The sequence below is a fragment of the Procambarus clarkii genome, chromosome 49, assembly GCF_040958095.1.
Source record: "Procambarus clarkii isolate CNS0578487 chromosome 49, FALCON_Pclarkii_2.0, whole genome shotgun sequence".
Lineage (NCBI taxonomy): Eukaryota > Metazoa > Arthropoda > Malacostraca > Decapoda > Cambaridae > Procambarus > Procambarus clarkii.
In genome coordinates, this window is record NC_091198.1 from 30,304,009 (window position 1) to 30,327,251 (window position 23,243).

Genomic DNA, 23,243 nt, shown 5'->3' on the forward strand with positions numbered 1-23,243 from the left:
GGAACTATTACACAAGTGGAGTGATGCAGCCTCCCCCTCCTCCCTCCATGCAGAAATAAGCTTAGAACAGCTCCTGTAATATAATGACAGATGAATTAGGATAAAAAGAGCAAATTCTAGCGATGACGAGTATGGGTAACCAATCACAGCCCAGGATGTAAGGGGGGCAATTAAAAATGGTAAACGTACTGCACCTGGTGAAGATGGAATCACCTACGTCATACTCAGTACACTGTGTGAGGTGTCTGGGAATCCATTACTCCACGAATTTATCAAATCGTACCTAAGTCCGTGCAATGGAAACACGCAATAATTGTTCCCTTACCGAAGACCAATGACCCCTGATAATTACAGACCTATCAGTCTCATGTCATGCACATGCAAGATGCTTGAAAGGATCATCAGCTTTCATTCAACAAAGCTGCTGCAGTCAACTATGCTTTATAAGGTATTCCAAACGATGGAGTGATCAACAAGAATAAAATGTAGACAAATTGCCCTTGATTGCTGTACAGTCTTTATTGAATAGTAATAGGCATCCTTCTGTCTCGGGAGACTATGGAGTTGCGCCCTGGTTGCCAATCCCTCTCCAGGGCGCAAAGCCTGGGTAGGTAGATATGGAGGAGAAGCTGTTACCCATGCAGCAGGTCCCCCCTCTCCACGTTGCTGAAATTATCCAATAGAAAGGCAAATGCCAATACATATGGTTCCAGCAACGTCGCAGGAGCTGCCAGAACGAGATCGACGTCAACAACGAACTGCCTTAGGGGCTCCAACTCCGGATTTTTCCTCGAGGTTGACTCCTGAAGCCTTTCCCAAAAAAGGGGTATGGCCACAAGGCGGCGGAGGTTTAAAATCAGGGTTTTCCTTCCCCTAGATGGGCTGCCTTCCCAGGCTATCGAGTCCCATCTACCCGGAGCAGCTGGTTTTAAGGCGCCAGAGACACGCCCTCGCCCCTTTTCCTGTCGGTAAAAGCAGATCCGCCGGACTTAAAGAATAAGCCACCCGTGCAGGCCAGGAGTTGGACTTGGTTGTCAGAGGCTATTTGAGACGCATGCCGTATAGGAGCATTTTATAGGTCATGGGAGCTCGTCACCCATTACCACCCCCTGGCTATGACAACCCCTTGGAACCCTTTATTGAATATTGATGTTGAAAAACTTGTGTTTAGAGTTCTTGTCTAGTTTGGGCGATGTATCTGAATTCACAATCTTTGTAAGGGATCGAATATAGGCAACCTTTTGAGGCAATAAGTGAGCTCTTACTTAGAATGATTTTTACTGTATAATTGTTTTTGAATACCAAGTGATATTAAAAATCTTGAAAGCCTTGGAAAATTTACTGGTCCTGAATGTTATTGTTGTTAATGAATAAAGCTTATTCCTAATGATGCATATAATAGACTCATGAAATAAACTGGTCTCAAGGAGCCGACTTCTGATGGGCTGATGTAGGAGCTGTACTTGATTGCAGTTTCACTGGGTACATCAATTGACAGGCTTTATGAACCCAGAGAGAAAGAGAGAAGAGAGAAACTAAGGGAGACAGAAAGAAAAACAGACATAGAGAAGGAGAGAGATACACAGACAGAAAGGCAGGCAAAGAAAGATTGAGAGAGAGAAAGAGAAACTGAGAAAAAGAGAAACTGAGAGAGAGAAAGAGAAACTGAGAGAGAGTGAGAGAGACATTGATGGAGAGGGAGAGAGACCGACAAACACAGAGCAAGAGAGAGAGAAAGAGAGACAAAGAGAGTGAGACAAAGAGAGAGAGAGAGAGAGAGAGAGAGAGAGAGAGAGAGAGAGAGAGAGAGAGAGAGAGAGAGAGAGAGAGAGAGAGAGAGAGAGAGAGAGAGAGAGTGAGAGAGAGAGAGAGAGAGAGAGAGTGGAAAGAGAGACTCAAAGACATTGAAAGACAGAGTAGGATGCAGAAGGAAATAATGAATTAGTAGGATAGAGACCGGACAAGGAGACGGACAGAAAGAGTCAGAAAACCAGACAGACAGACACACAGAGAAAGAGAGATAAATAAACAGGCAGACAGACAAACAAGAGAGGTTGAGAGATAAAGAGAAAGACAGAAAGGAAGTCAACAGATTCAGAGAGAGATCATAGAATGAGACAGATGGAGACAGACATACGGAGAGAGAGAGACAGAAGGAAAGAGAGAGACACACACAGACACGGGAAGAGAGATAGAGATACATAGAAAGACAGAGAGAACGAAAGACGGAGACAAACATGAAGAAGTAGAAAAAAAGAAATAACAGATATTGACGTAGAAAGCGACAAACAGACTGAGTCACAGAAACAAGATATACAAAGATACACCGAGAGAATGACAGACAGAAACAGAGACAATTAATGAGAGAGACAGGCAGAGAGGAGAGGGCGAGTGATTGAAACAGACAGAGAAAGAGAGGCATAGACACAGGAGAAGAGAAAAGCAGTCAGAGAAACAGTGGCAGATAAAATGAGAAAGACAGAAATAAACAGTGACAGAGATAATAAAAGGCAGAGGCACTAAGGAGAGAAAGACCAACTAGAGAGACAGAAGGACGGTGAGAGACAGAGACAAAGGCAGACAATGAAAGAGAGACAGAGAGACATTGGAAGATAGACAGACACAGTCGCAGATCGAAAAATAAATGAGTGAATAAGAGAAACCAGAGAAGGAGACAGACAGAAAGAGATAGAAATGGAGATAGAGAGACAGACCAACAGACGAAGAGAGAGTGAGCAACAGACACATAGATGGAGAGATACAAACACTCACAGCAAAGGAGAAAGAAGAGATAGAAAAAGGAGACAGATAAAAGATAGACAGATGGAGAGAGAGACAGGAAGAGCAAACGAGATATGGAGAGCGAGAGAGTCAAAAGAGAAAGAGATAGAGAAAGAAAGTCAGAGAGAGAACAGACAGGGAGGCAAAGACACAGAGACGCAGACAGACTGACAGACACACACTGCCTGGGAGATAGAGAAACAGAGCCAGACAGACAGACAGACAGACAGACAGACAGACAGACAGACAGACAGACAGACAGACAGACAGACAGACAGACAGACAGACAGACAGACACAGACAGATGTAGACAGACATGTAGAGAATGAGCGAAGAAGAAGAGTCAGAGAGACGAATATACAGACGGAGAAAAACACAAATAGATTGAGAGACAGATGAAAGACAAGATATGCAAAGAGACAGAGAAAGACAGACACAGAGATAATGATAAGGAAAGATAGATAGATTGACAGAGAGAGGAGAGAGTGGGTGAGACATAGAAAGACAGAGACTCAGGTGGGGAGAGAGGGAGAGACAGACAGACGTGAAGATGGTCAGAGGGAAAGAGACAAGATAAACAAAGAGGCAGAGAGAGAGAAGGACATACAAAAACAGGGAGAGAGAGAGAGAGAGAGAGAGAGAGAGAGAGAGAGAGAGAGAGAGAGAGAGAGAGAGAGAGAGAGAGAGAGAGAGAGAGAGAGAGAGAGACGAAGTTAGAGAGAGGAGAGAGATAGAGATAGAAAGAAGAGGAGAGCGGGAAAGAATAGCAGAGAGACAGAGGGAGAGGAGAGAAACAGAGGGGAAGAGGCACAGTGAAAGAGACAGAGATGGATAGTGACAGAGAAGGTACAGACAATGTGGTAAAGAAACAGGGATGGAAGAACAGAGTTTTTTATTAATATTTTCTACCACAGACGTGGCCACACATTTACAATGCTAACCACACATATATACATTTTCTTCTGTCCTCCATGGACAGGGTTAGAGATCTGTTAAACATGTAGTTCAGGGATTTATTGAACAATCAATTATAAAAGGTGATTGTAGTGCTTTTAAAATGCAAGGGTAAGCTACATACGCAAATACATAAATACACAGAATTACGTATGCCCTACATAAAGTGTTCCATGTGTCTTATATATAGTGTCATTAATGTGCATTTACAAAGGCGAAATGTAATTCTGATCAGCTTCCACATATATTTTATACATATACATACACACACACACACATATAAGTACAAATACATTATACATACATATATACACACACACACATACATTTGTCTCTTTTAAGTTTAACTAAGTTCGTCATTTGACAGCCCTTATGAACTCTAGTCTTAGTTTAAAAAAAAGTGGAGAGAGAGAGAGAGAGAGAGAGAGAGAGAGAGAGAGAGAGAGAGAGAGAGAGAGAGAGAGAGAGAGAGAGAGAGAGAGAGAGAGAGAGAGAGAAAGATGAACATTCCACTCTGATGAGAGGTGATAGGGGTGAGGGGTGATAGGGGTGACAGGGTGAGATAGGTGATAGAGAAACTAGTGTGCAATTAAGCAGTTAATCACTGAAGATGATTTAGGTGCTTTCACAAGCTCAGGTTATATAGTTACATCACATACATTCATTGTATAATTGATACATTACATGGTCAATCTAGGGTACAAGTCCAATATATCAAGTGTTCCAGTACTAATATAGTAGTTACAGAGTTCAGCATACCTTAGCCCAGGAGGGCGAAAGTCAGTCAATATAGAACATTCTACATTCTACAATATAATGTTCAAGAGAGTCCATGTTTTCTCTTTCACAGAGTTGACACATGGTGTACTGGACATTTGGGTTTTGAGAAAGCTGCCAGATACGTCTATATCCCAGGCGTATTCTGGCCACTATAACATCACATTGCCGAGTTCTTGTTCTATTAGTTCCATATGTGAATGTCTCCTCACGATATCTATCATAATATTTAATGCTACAACTTTCAGGTCTTTGTGAATTTGTTAGGTCGGTGAGATTTTCATTATATATTTGTTTAAGTATTCTCTTTGTCACTGCTAATGAAACACCCATATCAATTTGTACCACTGGTTTTCTGCAGGCTGACTTAGCAAGCATATCAACAGTGTCATGCCTTGAAATGTCAAGATGTGATTGTATACATAGAAATATAATTTCAAATCTGTTTTCTTTGGCAGCTAAAACATTCATTCGAATATCACTGACTATTTTCTGGGTGTTACTACTTTGTGCGTTCAATGCCAGGAGTGCACTCTGCGAGTCACAGTATATAAGTCCACTGCCTTTGTCTTTTAAAAAATCAGTGGCAAGGTTTGTACTTGCCCAATCATTGACGCTTCATTGCTGTATGTACGAGAGAAGATTGCTCAAATATATTACATGCACATCCAGTACATCGTCCGCCTTCTTCTACAGAGCCGTCTGTATAGCACTGATACACATCGTTACCCATACCCTGAGTACTCTCAGTGATGCTTTTTAATGTTAACTGTTTTAATAATGTAGAGTGTACACTATCTTTCTTGGGTGCATTTACAAAATCAACTGATAGATTCCAGTTATCCCATGGAGTAATTGGTTGAGTAATCGTTAATTGAGTTGGGTACATGTTTAATACTTTGATGGAGTTGGCTACCTTGTAGAACCAAAATGCATAATCGGATTTCGCTTTTCTTCTATAGACCTCAGGTGAGTGTAGCATATTGAAAAGTTTAGCTTGAAACTACATGTGTTGCCGAGGTCTACTCAATGTCTTCATGCTGAAAACTGCTAATAGACAAAATTCTCTCACTTATGGTTGGTAATTTTAATTCTGCTCTCATATTAACTATTCTCGTGGACTTTGGAGCCCCAAGGATGAGACGCATAGCTTCATTTTGCAAGGTTTCAAGAGATTTCAGCTCTTTGTCTGTATAGTGCGAGATGTAGAGCATTGTAGTCAATCACAGAGCGTATAAATGACACATAAAACATTTTAGCAAGTCTCACGTTCATTCCATGATTGACACCAACAAGGACACGCAAGGTCTTTAATCTCTCCCACAGTCTCCTCTTGAGAGAAGAAAGGTACCCCGGGTCGTTAATGGGGACACCAAGGTGACTGTAAGACTCGCAGTTCTCTAGTGCTCGCCCATCTATATGATAATTGGCTGGTGGAATACCACACGGAATGAGGGCACGAGTTTTCTGTACAGAGATAAGGAGGCCACATTCCTCAGCTCTGGTAGCAAAAGCATCGAACAGAACTTGCATTCTAGGCTCGGAGGCAGCCTGCAAACATATATCATCAGCATAACAGAGGACCGTGTCTTCATTATTAGTTGGTACATCTTTAATATGTTTATGCATCAGAACGTTGAACAACAAGGGGCTGAGGACCCCTCCTTGTGGAGTTATCAGTTCAAAGTGTTTGCTCTCTGTGCTTTTAACACCATTAAACAAAACATATGCTGTTCGATTAGACAAATAGCCCTTTATCCATTTCAGTAATTTTCTTTGTATTCCCAGCTCAGCAAGCTGTTCTTTTTTTTGAGATATATACGAGAGTTGTTACATTCTTGTACAGCCACTAGTACGTGTAGCGTTTCGGGCAGGTCCCTGGAATACGATCCCCAGCGCGAAGAATCGTTGTTACAACCAAGTACACATTTTACTGTTGCGTTAAACAGAGGCTACAGTTAAGGATTTGCGCCCAGTAAATCCTCCCCGGCCAGGATACGAACCTATGACAAAGCGCTCGCGGAACGCCAGGCGAGTGTCTTACCATTACACCACGGAGACTGGTAAAGACTGGTTCTGGTATGATTTCTCTTTTTGCTGTATCAAAAGCTGCTGCTAGGTCGATGAAGACTGTTTAATGGGAAGCTTCAATATGAGCGAAGTGTTCAGCAAAACAGTGTTGTGTACTGAGCCCAGGCATAAATACAAACAGTTGGGGTGACAGGTGCCCCTGTATACGATACATGAGTCGGTTATGAATAATACGTTCAAGCAATTAAAAGACACACGATGTTATCGTCTGTCTTTTAAGTGCTTGTGTCGTGGCCCAGAGATATGGGCTAATAATTATCTGAGTGTTGTATGGGGATTGGAACAATGACACTCTTTGCCCAAGCATCAGGTAATACTCCTTCACTTAATCTCGTGAGACTAATCACGAGTTTATCTAATCCTTCACTACTTGTGAGACTAATCTCAGTAAACTGTAAGTAATACCATCCTCTCCAGGAGCAGTTGATTTGCCCATCTTTAGTGCATGATTTAATTCCCATTCAGTTACATCATTAAGGTCCGAAACGTTGATAGCTGTAAAGGCAAGATTGATGGTTCGTTGTCTGTTGGGGCGTGTGTCATTAAGTTTGTGCTGTATGTTAATTGGGAGTAAGTTGTAACTTGATGTTAGTGCCCATTGGTCATGGAGAATGTTTGCTTGTTCTAGTGGACTGTACTCACCTAATTGTGCTTGCGGGGATTGAGCTCTGGCTCTTTGGTCCCGCCTCTCAACCGTCAATCAACAGGTGTACAGGTTCCTGAGCCCATTGGGCTCTATCATATCTACACTTGAAACTGTGTATGGAGTCAGCCTCCACCACATCACTTTATAATGCATTCCATTTACAGTGCAGTGGTTTGGTTGGGTTGCTTCTAGAGATTTTTCGTATCTTTTCCCAAACTTCAACAAGTGTTGTTTGCTCATTTATACTTTGTAGGAACTCTTCCCAATGTTTATTACGTATAACGTTGCTCATATTTCTCACCTCTCTATTTGTGACAAGAGATGCATGCAAGTCACCTTGTGCTTTGGTTCGTTTGTATGTATCTCCAAGCTGCTTTACTCGTTCATGTTCTTTAAGAAATACGGGATCAAGGACCCACTTGGGTGGTGGTAGGTGTTGTCCACTTCTGCTAGGCTTACGACTTGTTCCCCAACACACCCATGTGTCGTAGTTGGTAGTAACTGTATGAACGAGATCTCTGGAGAAGGATTGTACGTTCGTTATTGTGTAATCTTGATACCATTTTTAAATACAATTAATAAAGTGGTCATGCAAGCCATATGGAATATTCATTTTCCGTCTCTGATGTCTATTAGGTACATCACACTGTACCTCATAGGAAGCAGAAACTGCGCAGTGGACATTAACCAAGTGATTTACCAACGAACATTCCATCCTTTCTTGCACAAGGTTTCTACCCGTTACATAATCAAGTCTGCCTCCCATTAAATGAGTTTGGGTATCTGTAGTATACACAGTTAATCTGTTGTCATAAACATATTTGATAAATTTACATCCATTATCGTTGTTAGTACTGTCTCCCAGCGTAATATGTCTAGCATTAAAATCTCCCATGTATATTGTCCCATAATTGTCTAGATCTGGGAGCAATATTACATTGAGTTTCTGGCTTCTGGCATATACGTTGAGGAATGAGAAGTGGCCTGCTGCAGTTTGTACATGAAAGTTTTTTTTTTTATAAAAGAACTACACAAGGTACATCACAAAAAAGTAAAACATTAACACAGGACAAAAGAGAACAAAAAAAAAGGAGAACCCCAAAACGGGCACAGGATCGATCACAGAAACAGAACGGTACAGATAAATGGCACAAGAAATAAATAACATAAAACATAAAACAAAAGCAGATGAATACAAACAAATGTGTAGAATAGTACAGAACACCAGGCCCCCTGAAACTACCGAATTAAAGGCAAAATACAAAATTTCAGTAAACAAGAAAACAAAAGTACAGCAAATGCATAAACAATTAAATCCAAACGGTGTGAACATAAAGAACAGAAAAATGTACAAATAAGAAAACAAAGCACATGCACACACACGCCGTACATAACCACATAAGCAGCACAAAGCAAAAACACATGGTACATGAAAAAGATAAATAACAGTAGATAACGGCAAAAGAACACCCAATACACAGTAGCACAAAAAAACCACAGTAAAAAGGGGTGAATGACAAATGACAGAGACAAATGTGCAACAAGCACCCTTACCGGAAGTAACCATACAAGATAAACCAAACACACGCAGGGCAAAATGCAGTGGCCCACGCTGGAGCACAGGAGTAACCACAACCGAAATACAGTCACCACGCACACAACACTAAAGGCAAAACACAAAACAAATTGCAATTACAACAAAACAGGCCACGCAGGGCCAGGAACAACACCCACACCACCCACACGCACAGACAAGGACATCCACCTGTGCACGCAGGCACCGTGGAAACACCACGCACAAAATAGATAGACACCACCCACACCAATCACTCATACTTCCCCGGATACTCCGAAGCCGGAAAACGCAAGCAATAAGCTTCCCAAAGAAGTTGGTCACCGGCAGGAATCGGACATCCAGGAGTCGCAGTAGGCCGAGGCATCGAATTTGGCACACCCGAGACAAAACGCCGCACCCGTGGAACTCAGACGGTAGAAGGGCACCAGGGAACAGGACGCACCAGGTCATCTCTCGGAAAAGTCACAGTAACCTGAGTTCTGTCGACCACCTCGCCGGACGGGAGGACGAAAGGGATGGGTGTCCCCTGAGGAAGCTGGTCACAGGGCTGCACACCATGCCGCACATCCGGTCGCACACCAGCCCGGGCCCCAGGGCGCTCACCGCGGTCGACGCCGGGCACCGCACCGAGCCCCCCGGAGGAGGCTTCCACAGGAGCCCCAGTGCCCCCACCAACCGGAACAGGGGCAGAGGTCCCCCGAAATACATCCTTCGACAGCACCACAACCAGGTCGCGATCACCCGGGGCAACTGCCCACAGAGGGGAGCCATCAGCAGGGGGCACAGCGTCCAACACAGAAGGCGCCACAGAAGACAACACAGCGACGTCCACAGCCTCATCATCCATCGCATCTCGCTCCTCAGCCCACGACCGGCGAGGAGACGCAGCCCGAGCCGAACGACGGCGCTAAAAAAGAGGCCACTGATCGTCGGAACTATAACCCCACAAGCGTTTCCCCAGAAGAATCAGCGGCAGGCGGCCCCAAAGCCGGGGCAGCACGATCACACAGAACAATAGCCTCAACAGCACGAGGCAAAAAGCCACTACCACGCCCGGAAATTGGAGACTGAGAAGGAGCAGACACATCAGGTGGGAGAACACTCTCCAGCACACGGGAGGGATCCACCATGGACAACAGAGTCAGCGTAGGTGAAGAGGCACTGGGGAGCGAGGAGACCACCAAAGCCGACGAGGGAGACGAGGCAGAGGCTGATCTCACCCACCACAACCCCGACACCCCCAGTAAGCAGACGCGCGTCGGCAGGAGAAGCAGGCACCACCCCTACAGCAGCATCCAAGGCATCCACGGAAGCAACCGGCCGCGGATGCACCTCCGCAACCACCGAACGACGAAGATCCGAAGCAGGAGGCACCAGGTCCACAGAGCTCACTTGAGGGCAGACACACCAGGGCCATATAAAGCAGGGCCAGACGGAACGCCCGCCGAAACCGCCGCAGGAACCACACCAGGCACCAAGACAGAGCGAGGATCCACCGAGGAAACCCCACTCTCAGACAAGCAGGGAAAGTCACCCCTCCAGAAAAACCGAAGGGACCTCAGCACGAGGAGTGTCACAGCCGGCCGCCACATGGCCCACAGCACCACACCGGAAACAGGTCCTAGTCTGGCCCTGATAAAAGATCCGGAGAGGGAGCCCACGATACAAAATCCTGGACGGAATAGGGGATGTGACCCGCATGACGAGCGTACGAGCACCCATACGGACTTCTTTTAGCCGGCCCGCACTTGAAGTGTTGAACCGGTGGTTTACCACCACACCATATCTCGTAAACACCCACTTCAGCTCCTCCCCGGGAAAGTCACAGCACACCGTGCACACTCACATATGTTAAGGGCCCCCAGGGATCCGAGATCTCCACGGTCACAGCTGATTCAGGGATAGGAAGTGTGCAGGCATCCCAGCGCTGCACAAACTCCAGGTAAAACAACGATGTGGCGAACGACACCGCCACTCGAGTAGGCGAGAGCTTCTCCAGCCCCTGCAAATCAACGACGTCCACATAGAGCACATCCAAGAGCACTACCTCCACAATCGGCCAGTCCACAGCACCAGAAAAATCTAAGCGCACAGTGTCAACCCGTCGAACGCGGGTATCACCTCCAACAACCATACTGCTAGCCGGGTCCCTGGCTAGCGGGCTCACCGCACCCGCCTCCACTCAACACCAGGCAACAACTGGCAGGTCAGGCGAGCACATCTTGACCCCCTGGCGGCCAGTCTGTCGTGCAAGCCATATGGAATATTCATTTTCCGTCTCTGATGTCTATTAGGTACATCACACTGTACCTCATACGAAGCAGAAACTGCATAGTGGTCATTAACCAAGTGATGTACCAATGAAAATTCCATCCTATCTTGCACAAGGTTTCTACCCGTTACATAATCAAGTCTGCCTTCCTTTAAATGAGTTTGGGTATCCGTAGTATACACAGTTAATCTGTTGTCATAAACATATTTGATAAATTTACATCCATTATCGTTGTTAGTAATGTCTCCCAGCATAATATGTCTAGCATTAAAATCTCCCATGTATATTGTCCCATAATTGTCTAGATCTGGGAGCAATATTACATTGAGTTTCTGGCTTCTGGCATATACGTTGAGGAATGAAAAGTGGCCTGCTGCAGTTTGTACATGAAAGTGATGGTATTGTGTGTGTACATTGTGACGTGCTCACAAGAGTGTGCGGCAAATCACTTCTGATGTATGCTAATAGGTCTGTAGCGTTACTGTTAGTATAGGATGCATACCCCTTTGATGGTTGGTATAGGATGCATACTTGTGGGGTTTTGTTTATCATGCTGGACGTGTAGAGCTCCATTATAGCAATTATATCTATGTTGTTACTGGTAACATGTGCAATTAGTTCATTCAGTCTTTTGTTGATGCTTCGAATGTTCCAACTGAGAAACCTAATGGTCCTTGTGTCAACAGCAGCCATCGTCTAGTTGTTATTCCTCCGTGGGACTGGTGGTCCCATTGTTGTCCTTGTCCTACTTCCACAATCTGTTAATTAGTGACTCTATGACGTAAAGAGCCACACTAACCTGGTGTTTGATGTCGTCAGTAACACCTGGTGATGTCATCAGTCTCTTGATCACTGATCAACTCGGGATGGTCCGTGAGTGAATGTTCTCTGTAAGTTTCATGGCATAAGCACTGTCATGCAGTATATTATCATTTTCATTCTGGTACTTGTTTCGAACGCGTTCGTTAAGATCGTTAATCATTTTAATATATGGTGGTGCGGGTCCACTTCCTTGTTCAGTTAATGTTTCTGTGTCACTAACACTGCTGTCACCACTGAGTTGACTGACGACATCGCTGCCACCGTCTCTGTTGTCGCTCTCATCTCTGCCACCGCCGCCGCTGCCGCTGCTGCTGCTGCCGGAGCCGCTGCTGTCGCCGCCGCTGCTGCCGCCGCTGCTGCCACTGCCGCCGCCGCTGCCGCCGCCGTCACCACCATCGCGGTGCCTTTACCAGCGCGGGCCATGGCTAGGACACAGCAGTGTGGAGGCTGCTGTATCTCTTGTGAAGGAACCCGATGAGGCGTCTATATAATTTTGGCCAGTTCTGCTACCAGTGCTTGCGAGACTGCCAACTGTCCTTGAAGTGTTGTCTCAAGCTGTTGTGAGTTGTCAGGGGCGTTGCTGGTACTGTCTATGGGTTGACTATGGGATGGGTCAACAGTACTAGAGCCGGCATCAGTAGGCACTTGTTGAGTCACGGGCACTTACCTCCTTGTGCCAAGGGAGGCTGGCCGTTTGGTATAGTCTGAGTGCCTGATGGTCACTCCTTCTGTACCACATCTGAAACACTTCAGCAGCAGTTTAGATGGAGCCACAGTTTCAGGTTGTTGCCCTGCTTCTGTTACAGTGTTCTGTTGCTCCTGTTCCAGCTTTCGTTGGTCTCTGGTTTTCTTATATGGACAGTCCTTCAGTGGGTGATCACCGGAACAGAGAGCACACTTGGGTGTGGGGCACTGGCAGTACTTAGCTATGTGACCACTGCCACAGCACTCACAGCTGTAACGCTTCACGGTGTCTGGCTCCCACGCCCTGAACGCGCTGGGGCATGCATAAAACCCAGCAAACCAATACTTGTCAGGTGGCGGTTCAGTCTTCGTCCAGACTATGACTATTTGATCAGTAGGCTTACCATTTTTGTTCAATCTTTGTGCTTTGTGTACCCCGTCCAATTCATAGGCCCAGTCTAGTGGATACCCATGGCTGTATCTGTAGACTAGGTATTCATCCATCTTCTTGTTTCGTGACGGATTATCAAGAAAGGAGAGCTTTACATCACCTATTTTCCCTTGTAGAAGAGCATCCACAACATGCTGTTTCTCTCTTGAAATGTACACATATGGAGAGCTGACATGTGGACGTACCACGCCTGCAGAGCCAGGTGGGTACACCTCGCTCAGTTTCTTGCTCTACACAATACTGTCCGCCACACTTGTGCCTTTAGGGAAGGTCAGACGTGTGTACTCGCCCCTTGGTGCTATTCCTGCACAAACCCATCACTAGGTGGTGGGGTGACAGTGTCACTTTTCATGGTGGGGGAGGACCCTGATGGCTGCCTCTTCCATACTTGCTTCTTCAGGCGACGTGAATTGAAGTAATTTCTCCCGATACCTGGTTATAATCATTTGATGATGATTAGCACGACAAATAGCAGAGCAGGCAGCATGCCTTTACCAGGCATCAGCACCAACAATCGTAAACCTGCTCTGAGGGGTAGAGCGGTCTCAGTGGGTCCCAGTAGGACTAACAGCTGAGGTTTAAGTATGCCAGAGGAGAATGGTCCTTACAGAACAGTATAATAGGGCTTGGATTGCCACCCTAGGTGACCACAGGCATCTTGGGTAAACAGGTGGTGAGGTGGGCTGTGGTCAGCGATGGCTGCCACCCCTCACACACACACATACCCGGTCGATTCAGAGGAATCAACCGGGTAAACAAGGATAAACTATTCAACACTGGTGGGACGCGAACAAGGGGACACAGGTGGAAACTGAGTACCCACATGAGCTACAGAGGCGTTAGAAGGAACTTTTTCAGTATCAGTAGTTAACGATGGAATATATTAGGCAGTGATGTGGTGGAGGCTGACTCCATACACAGTTTTAGATGTAGATATGAAAGAGCCCAGTAGGCTCAGGAATCTGTATACCAGTTGAGAGGCGGGACCAAAGAGCCAAAGCTCAACCCCCGAAAGCACAAATAGGTGAGTACACACACACACTGGTGTTGCACAGCGTGCTTGGGTTCCACAGATTTCAGTCAATTGTACAACTGTTCTGTGTTTCAAATAAAGATAGGCTCCTGGAAGGCCAATATATATATTGTGCTCACTCTATTGTTCCTACCTATAGGCTCAGAGCTCCCTAGGAATAATGGCTCTGAGACTCAAAGCTAATCCCATTTAAGAATTCTGCCACCCTCATACACAAGCTCTGCATTTCTCTAAGAAACCCTATTAAGGCACTGCTGGCAAGGTTCACTTTGCTTGTTATTGTGTGAGGGACGATATGGCAGGGAACAGTGAGAGTGCGGGTGCGGCCTGGCTACTGTGGGGAGGAGCGGAGGAGCGCCTGACCCACACGTCTGCTCTGCCCAGAGGCTGGGAACAGACTGAAGGACAGAGTGAAAGAGACATAGAGATGGACAGAGACATTCAGATACTCACAGTATGGTAGAGAGAGACAGAGATGGACAGAAACATACAGATACCGACAGTGTGGTAGAGAAGCAGAGGGGGAGAGACACAGTGAAAGAGACAGAGAGACAATTTAGGAGAGTGGAGAGCCGCGATGACGTCCTGGCCTACCCACAGTGAGAGACTCATGTGGTCGGCCCAGCCAGGCACGAGCCACCAGCTCTTGTCAACATGAAGTATTTATTACACTCATTCTCCTTACAGTCCCTGGAAACTACTTCGTACACCTATACTGATGGTAGTGCTTATCTATCAGTACTTTAATATACACACCAAACATACATATGTCGGAAAACCCTACACCATTTACTAATATTAAATACAATATGCAGATAATATTGCTGCTATTGTATAAATAAATTCACTCATAGAAGACGTGGTGCAGTGGAATTTTCCGTCAATAAAAACGGGATATCATTGCCACAGGGTGCTATTAATTCCACCAGCTGTTCTATCGGGAATTATTCTTAATACAGCAGTCTTTGGACTTTTAACATCATAAAAACATCTCATTTGAATTAACTTAATTATCAGTAACAAAATAAAGTAAATGTGACCATTCTACCACTTGCTGACATCTGGACAAGAGAGCCAGGGCGTCAGTGGTGGAGGCAGTAGTGGCCATTGTTGTTAAGATAACAGGTCGCTGGGGCGAGTTCAGCTCCTATAATTCCTCCGATGGACAGCTGTGTCACAGGAGTAAAGTGCTTCTGTTATCGACACGCAACTACGACTACTATAAGGGAAGTGTATTACTGAAACTCGTTTATTACCACATTCCTGGCCAATTATGTTAGGTAGATATAGGGCGAACCGGTTAGTATGAGAGACAGCGACTTTACCAAGGTAATTATTCCTTGGTCCTTATCATATAAATGATATACCAGTATTTCCTTTGATATTGCTGTCATACATATAGGATTCCGGTTTTACAGCAAGTGCCCTTTGACAGGAACAATAAAAGAGGAAGCAAGAATTAATCCTAGTAAACCAGTACATGGGATGATACTAGCCTCAACTACGAGGATTATTTGGTGTCATCATCCTTGTTTATACCTGGTGGACCAATCCTACCATTCAAAAAGATAAGACCTCCCAATTTTCATTACAAATATATGTAGTTTAGTACTGTAGTTTGATTGGCTGCTGTTATATATGTTGCTGCTATGGGGGATCTGGTATTATTATGGTGTAGGGTCAGCAGTTAGAATCAGGAGGTATCACCATTAAGGGAGATCATAAAGGCCCGGCCCCCATAAAAATATAAAACAGTAATACTTATAGTGGCTTCCTGAAAATGTCAGCCTAGAGGTAGATCATTGTTCTCCTACACAGGAAGAATGGATACTCCTTTAAAACTAACTTATTTATTAAGCCCTCTTAACAACCCCCCATATACATTCACAACAATAACAATAATCACTTTACCACACGATCTTACCTTAAAAGCCTTGGTCCACATAGGCAGGATACAAGGTTTTACAATTAGCACAAGCTAGGGTAAAGTCTACTAGGCAAGGGACACTAGCGAGGACTCTAGGTAGCTTACTGGGACCACTTGAGCACACGTGGTTCCACTGGGACCCCTTAGAGTAACATAGCAATATAAACACTAGTGATACCCTATACACATTACTACACACTTATGCCAGAAAACGAGAATACAGCACTTTACTTAGCTTGGTAAACTAGACACAGGATAAGGTAAGGGAGAGAAGTAGGAGGAAGGGGAGAGGGATGCAGAGCAACACCGTAGAGATGTTGACACCACGACGCCAGCCAGAGAAGGAGGCCAGCCTCCAGTCTCAGCTTACCCCAGCTGACTCGCTGCCGGCCGACTACTCAGCTAATCGTACAGCAGCCCTATATCCAAGTTTACTCAGATCTACTTTACTAATACTTTCTAATCATTTGTAAACATAGTTGATGCCTCTTTTATTAATTAATAATCAACCACAATCTCAGTCTTTAAATGCCCTGTGAGAAACAAGATTCGTCTTACGTCTGGCAAGGAAGATACGAACAGAGGCACGTCGACAAGCGTCTCAAATAATATAAGGTCATTTATTTAGCTCAATTTGACCTCTGGTTTCCACTGATGAACCCAGGGTCATAACAGCTGCATATATATAAATTTAATATAACCCCCCCCTAATGTGCAAGGAGTCGATTTGTGAGAATATTGCAGAAATACAGTCCACTAAATATCATACAAATAGCTTTTATAATGTATAAATTAATCTATATATAAACACTATATTCATATAAATTAAATAAATATAAATCTCACAGGTCAGTTCTCCATAACATACATACATGCACACACACACACGCACACACACACACACACACACACACACACACACACACACACACACACACACACACACACACACACACACACACACACACACACACACACACAAACAAACACACACACACACAAACAAACAAACAAACAAACAAACACACACACACACACACAAACACACACACACACACACACACACACACACACACACACACACACACACACACACACACACACACACACACACACACACACACACACACACACACAAGGAGAAGATCCTATCAAGGAAGAGCTCCCTGAAAAACGTGGGAAGATTAAAAAATGTATTCCTCCAGAGAGACATGACAAGGGAGGAGAGAGCCGTGGCGGCAGAAGCAAGGAAGAGGCGCAGGGCGAGAGGGGAAAACCAGGAAGTCACAGCTCCCAACACAACACCCCCAGAAGCGAGGGGGGAACCCACAACCAGCTACCCAGTAACACCAGAAGGAAAGACAACCCCGCCTCCCTCCTCTGCATAGAAAACCCCCCTACCCCAAACCCTCCCTGCCCCCACTCAAATGTTCTGCCAAATCTCCCTCCCCCCACACCCAATCCCCACCCTTCTACCCCTCCCCTCCTCCCGAGTCCTCCCTCCCCCCCTTTCCTTCCCGTCCTCCCTCCCCTTTCACCCCATACCCTCCCTGTCCCTCCCCCTTCACCGGATCCCCCGCCCCTCATCCCAGTATCCTCTGAGACCCTGTTATCCACCTCACAGGTACTTACACCCATGGAACAGCCTCCTCCACCAGCAGAACACTCACCAAGGAGGCGATTTGAGAAGGGACAGAAGAAAGTGAGCCTCAAAGCGATGTACACTAATATAGATGGAATTACAAATAAAGCAAATGAGCTTGGAGAATGCGTACTAGAGGAAAACCCAGACATAATAGCCCTCACAGAAACAAAGATCACCAAAACGATAACAAACGCAGTGTTCCCACAGGACTATTATGTTATGAGGAAAGAGAGGGAAGGAAGAGGTGGGGGTGGTGTAGCTCTGCTGGTAAGAAAAGGCTGGGATTTTGAGGAGATGGATATTCAGGGCTGTGAAGGTTTCAGTGACTACATAGCAGGTACCGTAACAAATGGAGGGGAAAAAATTATAGTCGTAGTCATATATAATCCACCACCAAATGACAAAAGACCTAGACAGGAATATGATAGAAACAACATGGCCACCATTAACATAATAGAAAGGGCAGCTTCTGTTGCTAGCAGGAATGGATCTGGACTACTAATTATGGGAGACCCATGGGAAGATAGATTGGAAGAACAGAGACCCGCATGTAGGACCAGAAACATGGAGGGCTAAGCTGCTGGACGTGGCAACAAGAAACTTTCTAAGCCAGCACATCGCAGAACCAAGAAGAATGAGAGGAGAAGATGAACCAGCAATGCTTGATTTGATATTTACCCTAAATGAGTGGGATATAAGAGAAGTTAAGATGGAAGCCCCCTTGGGAATGAGTGACCACAGTGTATTGAACTTTGAGTACCTGGTAGAGCTAGGACTTATCTCCCCCCAAAAAGAACTAGGAATCAAAAGGCTGGCATACCGAAAGGGAAATTATGAACAGATGAGAAGTTTCCTAAGTGAAATACCTTGGGACACAGACCTCAGAGATAAGTCCGTACAGGGTATGATGGACTATGTTACCCAAAAGTGTCAGGAGGCAGTAAACAGGTTCATCCCGGCCCAAAGGAAAAAAATCTGAGAAGCAACAGAAGAATCCATGGTATAATAGGGCATGTATGGAAGCGAAGAAACTGAACAAAAGGGCGTGGAGGAACTTCCGGAATAACAGAACACCAGAAAGCAGAGAGAGATACCAGAGAACCAGGAATGAGTACTTCAGGGTGAGAAGAGAAACAGAGAAAAGTTTTGAAAATGATATAGCAAACAAAGCCAAGACCGAACCAAAGCTACTCCACAGTCACATCAGAAGGAAAACAACAGTGAAAGAACAGGTATTGAAACTTCGAACAGGCGAGGACAGGTATACAGAGAATGACTGAGAGGTGTGTGAAGAACTCAACAAGAGGTTCCAGGAGGTTTTCACAATAGAACAAGGTGAGGTCACTGTGCTAGGAGAAAGGGAGGTAAACCAGGCGGCCTTGGAAGAGTTCGAAATTACGAGAGAGGAGGTCAAGAGACACCTGCTGGATCTGGATGTTAGAAAGGCTGTTGGTCCAGATGGGATCTCACCATGGATACTGAAAGAGTGTGCAGAGGCACTTTGCTTGCCACTCTCCATAGTGTATAGTAAGTCACTGGAGACGGGAGACCTACCAGAAATATGGAAGACGGCGAATGTGGTCCCAATATACAAAAAGGGCGACAAGCAAGAGGCACTGAACTACAGGCCAGTGTCCTTGACTTGTATACCATGCAAGGTGATGGAGAAGATCGTGAGAAAAAACCTGGTAACACATCTGGAGAGAAGGGACTTCGTGACAAATCGCCAACATGGGTTCAGGGAGGGTAAATCTTGCCTTACAGGCTTGATAGAATTCTACGATCAGGTGACAAAGATTACGCAAGAAAGAGACGGCTGAGCGGACTGCATTTTCTTGGATTGTTGGAAAGCCTTTGACACAGTGCCGCATAAGAGGCTGGTACATAAGCTGGAGAGACAGGCAGGTGTAGCTGGTAAGGTGCTCCAGTGGATAAGGGAGTATCTAACCAATAGGAAGCAGAGAGTTACGGTGAGGGGTGAGACCTCCGATTGGCGTGAAGTCACCAGTGGAGTCCCACTGGGCTCTGTACTCGGTCCTATCTTGTTTCTGATATATGTAAATGATCTCCCAGAGGGTATCGATTCATTTCTCTCAATGTTTGCGGACGATGCTAAAATTATGAGAAGGATTAAAACAGAAGAGGCCTGTTTGAGGCTTCAAGAAGACCTAGACAAGCTGAAGGAATGGTCGAACAAATGGTTGTTAGAGTTTAATCCAACCAAATGTAATGTAATGAAGATAGGTGTAGGGAGCAGGAGGCCAGATACAAGGTATCATCTGGGAGAGGAAATTCTTCAGGAGTCAGAGAAGGAAAAAGACTTGGGGGTTGATATCACGCCAGATCTGTCTCCTGCAGCACATATCAAGCGGATAACATCAGCGGCATATGCCAGGCTGGCCAACATACGAACGGCATTCAGAAACTTGTGTAAAGAATCATTCAGAACTTTGTATACCACATATGTCAGGCCAATCCTGGAGTATGCAGCCCCAGCATGGAGTCCATATCTAGTCAAGGATAAGACTAAACTGGAAAAGGTTCAAAGGTTTGCCACCAGACTAGTACCCGAGCTGAGAGGTATGAGCTACGAGGAGAGACTACGGGAATTAAACCTCACTTCGCTGGAAGACAGAAGAGTTAGGGGGGACATGATCACCACATTCAAGAATCTGAAGGGAATTGATAAGGTAGATAAAGACAGTCTATTTAACACAAGGGGAACACGCACAAGGGGACACAGGTGGAAACTGAGTGCCCAAATGAGCCACAGAGATATTAGAAAGAACTTTTTTAGTGTCAGAGTGGTTGACAAATGGAATGCATTAGGAAGTGATGTGGTGGAGGCTGACTCCATACACAGTTTCAAGTGTAAATATGATAAAGCCCGATAGGCTCAGGAATCTGTACACCTGTTGATTGACGGTTGAGAGGGGGGACCAAAGAGCCAGAGCTCAACCCCCGCAAGCACAATTAGGTAAGCACAATTAGGCACTTTGGTAATTACACACACACACACACACACACACACACACACACACACACACACGCGCGCGCGCGCGCGCGCGCATACACATAGTGTGCCACTATATAGTTTATAAACAGGTCTCTGGAGACAGGAGACCTACCGTAAAGCTGGAAGGCTGGAAGCTGTAGTCCCAATATACAAAAAGGGTGATAGGCAAGAGGCACTAAACTACAGGCCAGTTTCCCTAACTTGTATACCATGGAAGGTGATGGAGAAGAACATCGTGAGTAAATGGTCCGAAGAACATTTGGAGGGAAAGAGCTTTGTAACTCCACCAGCTCCGGTTCAGAGATGGTAAATCGTTCCTCACAGACTTAATAGAATTCTAAGACCAGGCAACAAAGAGAAGGGTGGACAGACTGCATTTTCTTACACTGTCAGAAAGCTTTTGATACAATACCCTATAAGAGGCTGTTACAAAAGTTGAAGAAATTAGCAGGAAAAAAGATAATGTGCTCCAGTGGATAAGGGAGTATCTAAGCAACTGGAAACAGCAAGTAATTGTGAGGGGGTTCAACATCAGAGTCATCAGCGGAGTCCCACAGGGTCTCTGTACTTGGACCCATCCTGTTTCAATTATATATGTAAACGATTTTCCAGAGGGTTATCTTGAAGTTATCTTGAGATGATTTCGGGGCTTTAGTGTCCCCGCGGCGCGGTCCTTGACCAGGCCTCCACCCCCAGGAAGCAGCCCATGACAGCTGACTAACACCCAGGTACCTATTTTACTGCTAGGTAACAGTTGCATAGGGTGAAAGAAACTCTGCCCATTGTTTCTCGTCGGCGCCCGGGATCGAACCCGGGACCACAGGATCACAAGTCCAGTGTTCTGTCCGCTCGGCCGACTGGATCCCTCATACATACAGGGTATACTCATACTCGTCAGGGTATACTCGTTCTTCTCAGTGTTTGCTGATGATGCAAAACTTATGAGAACAATCAAGACAGGTGAAGATAGACAGAGACTACAAGACGACCTGAACAAACTGGAGGAATGGTGTAGAAAAAGACTACTAAAGTTTAACTCAGGAAAGTGTAAAGTAATGAAATTTGGTGGTAACGGTAGTTATTGTAAAATTAAATATTTTAGTGTACCATAAAAAGATATGTGGGTTGTTTTCCACGTGTTCTTGAATGTGACTTTAAACGAACGGAGCCTTGTAGTTTCGTACAACTTGTTTTATTGTTTATGTTTCCTGCATCCATCACTGCCTTATCTCCCCATCTGGCATTTCCACCAGTAACCTGGTGGCATTACCAATCAGGAACTTTTGTTCTCAGCGCCACCCTTCCCACCCCTCAGTTACTTCTTCTCTTCCAGAGCCCATGCTGCCACTCCATATATGTCTTCCCCATTCCTTTATTCTGTCATTCTTACTTCTTAAGACGGCCCTGACAGGTTGAGAGCCCTTTAACAGTCCTCACCTTTCATTGTGGTTTTTAGGCAATAGTTTACCTGAGTGTCACTAACACTCCAGTGGCCTCGACGAGGACAGGAAGTCAAAGGCTTGTCAAAAGTCCCCTATTTGCTTGATGATTTTTCAAGCTGGGTTTAGAAATTTACCAGTGATTTGGTGTTCGTGGCTTCGACGGGTAGTAGGTTATCTTGAGATGGTTTCGGGGCTTAGCATCCCCGCGACCCGGTCTTAGACCAGGCCTCCTTTTTTATGTTACACACCCCCAGAAAGCAGCCCGCAGCAGCTGTCTAATTCTCAGGTATCTATTTACCGCTAGGTGAACAGGTGCATCAGGGCGAAAGAAACTCTGCTCATATTTGTTTCCGCTTCCACCGGAGATTAAACCGGGAACCTCAGGACTACGAATCTGAAGCGCTGTCCATTCAGCTGTCAGGCGCCAACCATGGGTTCCCTCGGCTTATAACCCCATGGGTGAAAAAGCATCTCCTGTTTTACATCCTACATTGTGGCTTGTTGATCCTGAAACCATTGTTCCTTTCTTGTATTACATCTGACCTTGTCAAGCAATTGTCTGCATCAATCTCCTCCTAATTATTTAATATTTTAAAAGGTTCAATGAGATCCGCCCTGTTATGTATGTTTTTCACTGTTGTTAGCCCTGTGGCATTCAACAGTTCGTGGTATGGGCGTCGACTTAGTTCTGGAATGATTTTTGTTGCCGGTGTTTAACTTTCTTCAAAGCAGCTATGTCTCTCTGAAGATGGGGCCTCCTAAAGGTCCTGCATTTTGCAATCTCAAAAAGCATTTTCCAGTCTTCTGATTACTTCTGGAGTTCACGTAGCTCTCTTTGTATCTTTGTAAGAACTCAGTATCACTTTCACTTATCACTTTACTACAAATCTTAATCTCAATTACAGTTCTGAGGATGTAGGTTCTGATTCCCGTCAATGTCATTGATGTATATGACAAAGCGGGTTGACCCCAAAATGGACAATTGCAGTTTCCCACTCACCACATTCCTCCAGTCAGATTCATTTCCGTTTAGTATGACCTTTTGTTTTCTTTGTTTTAACCATTGTTTTATCCATTGTTGTGGTCTAATCTTTACTCCATGAGCCAGTAATTTCCTCGCAAGTCT

General features: G+C 45.2%; 1 protein-coding gene across 1 annotated transcript in view; it reads left to right on the forward strand.

Annotated features, from left to right (window-relative positions):
- Positions 1-23,243, forward strand: part of LOC123763353 (uncharacterized) — a 132,992-nt gene that overhangs the window by 94,203 nt on the left and 15,546 nt on the right. The window contains exon 9 of the mRNA XM_069303306.1: positions 12,158-12,343. Within this exon, the coding sequence (XP_069159407.1) occupies positions 12,158-12,343 (186 nt within the window). The remainder of the gene's footprint in view (positions 1-12,157; positions 12,344-23,243) is intronic.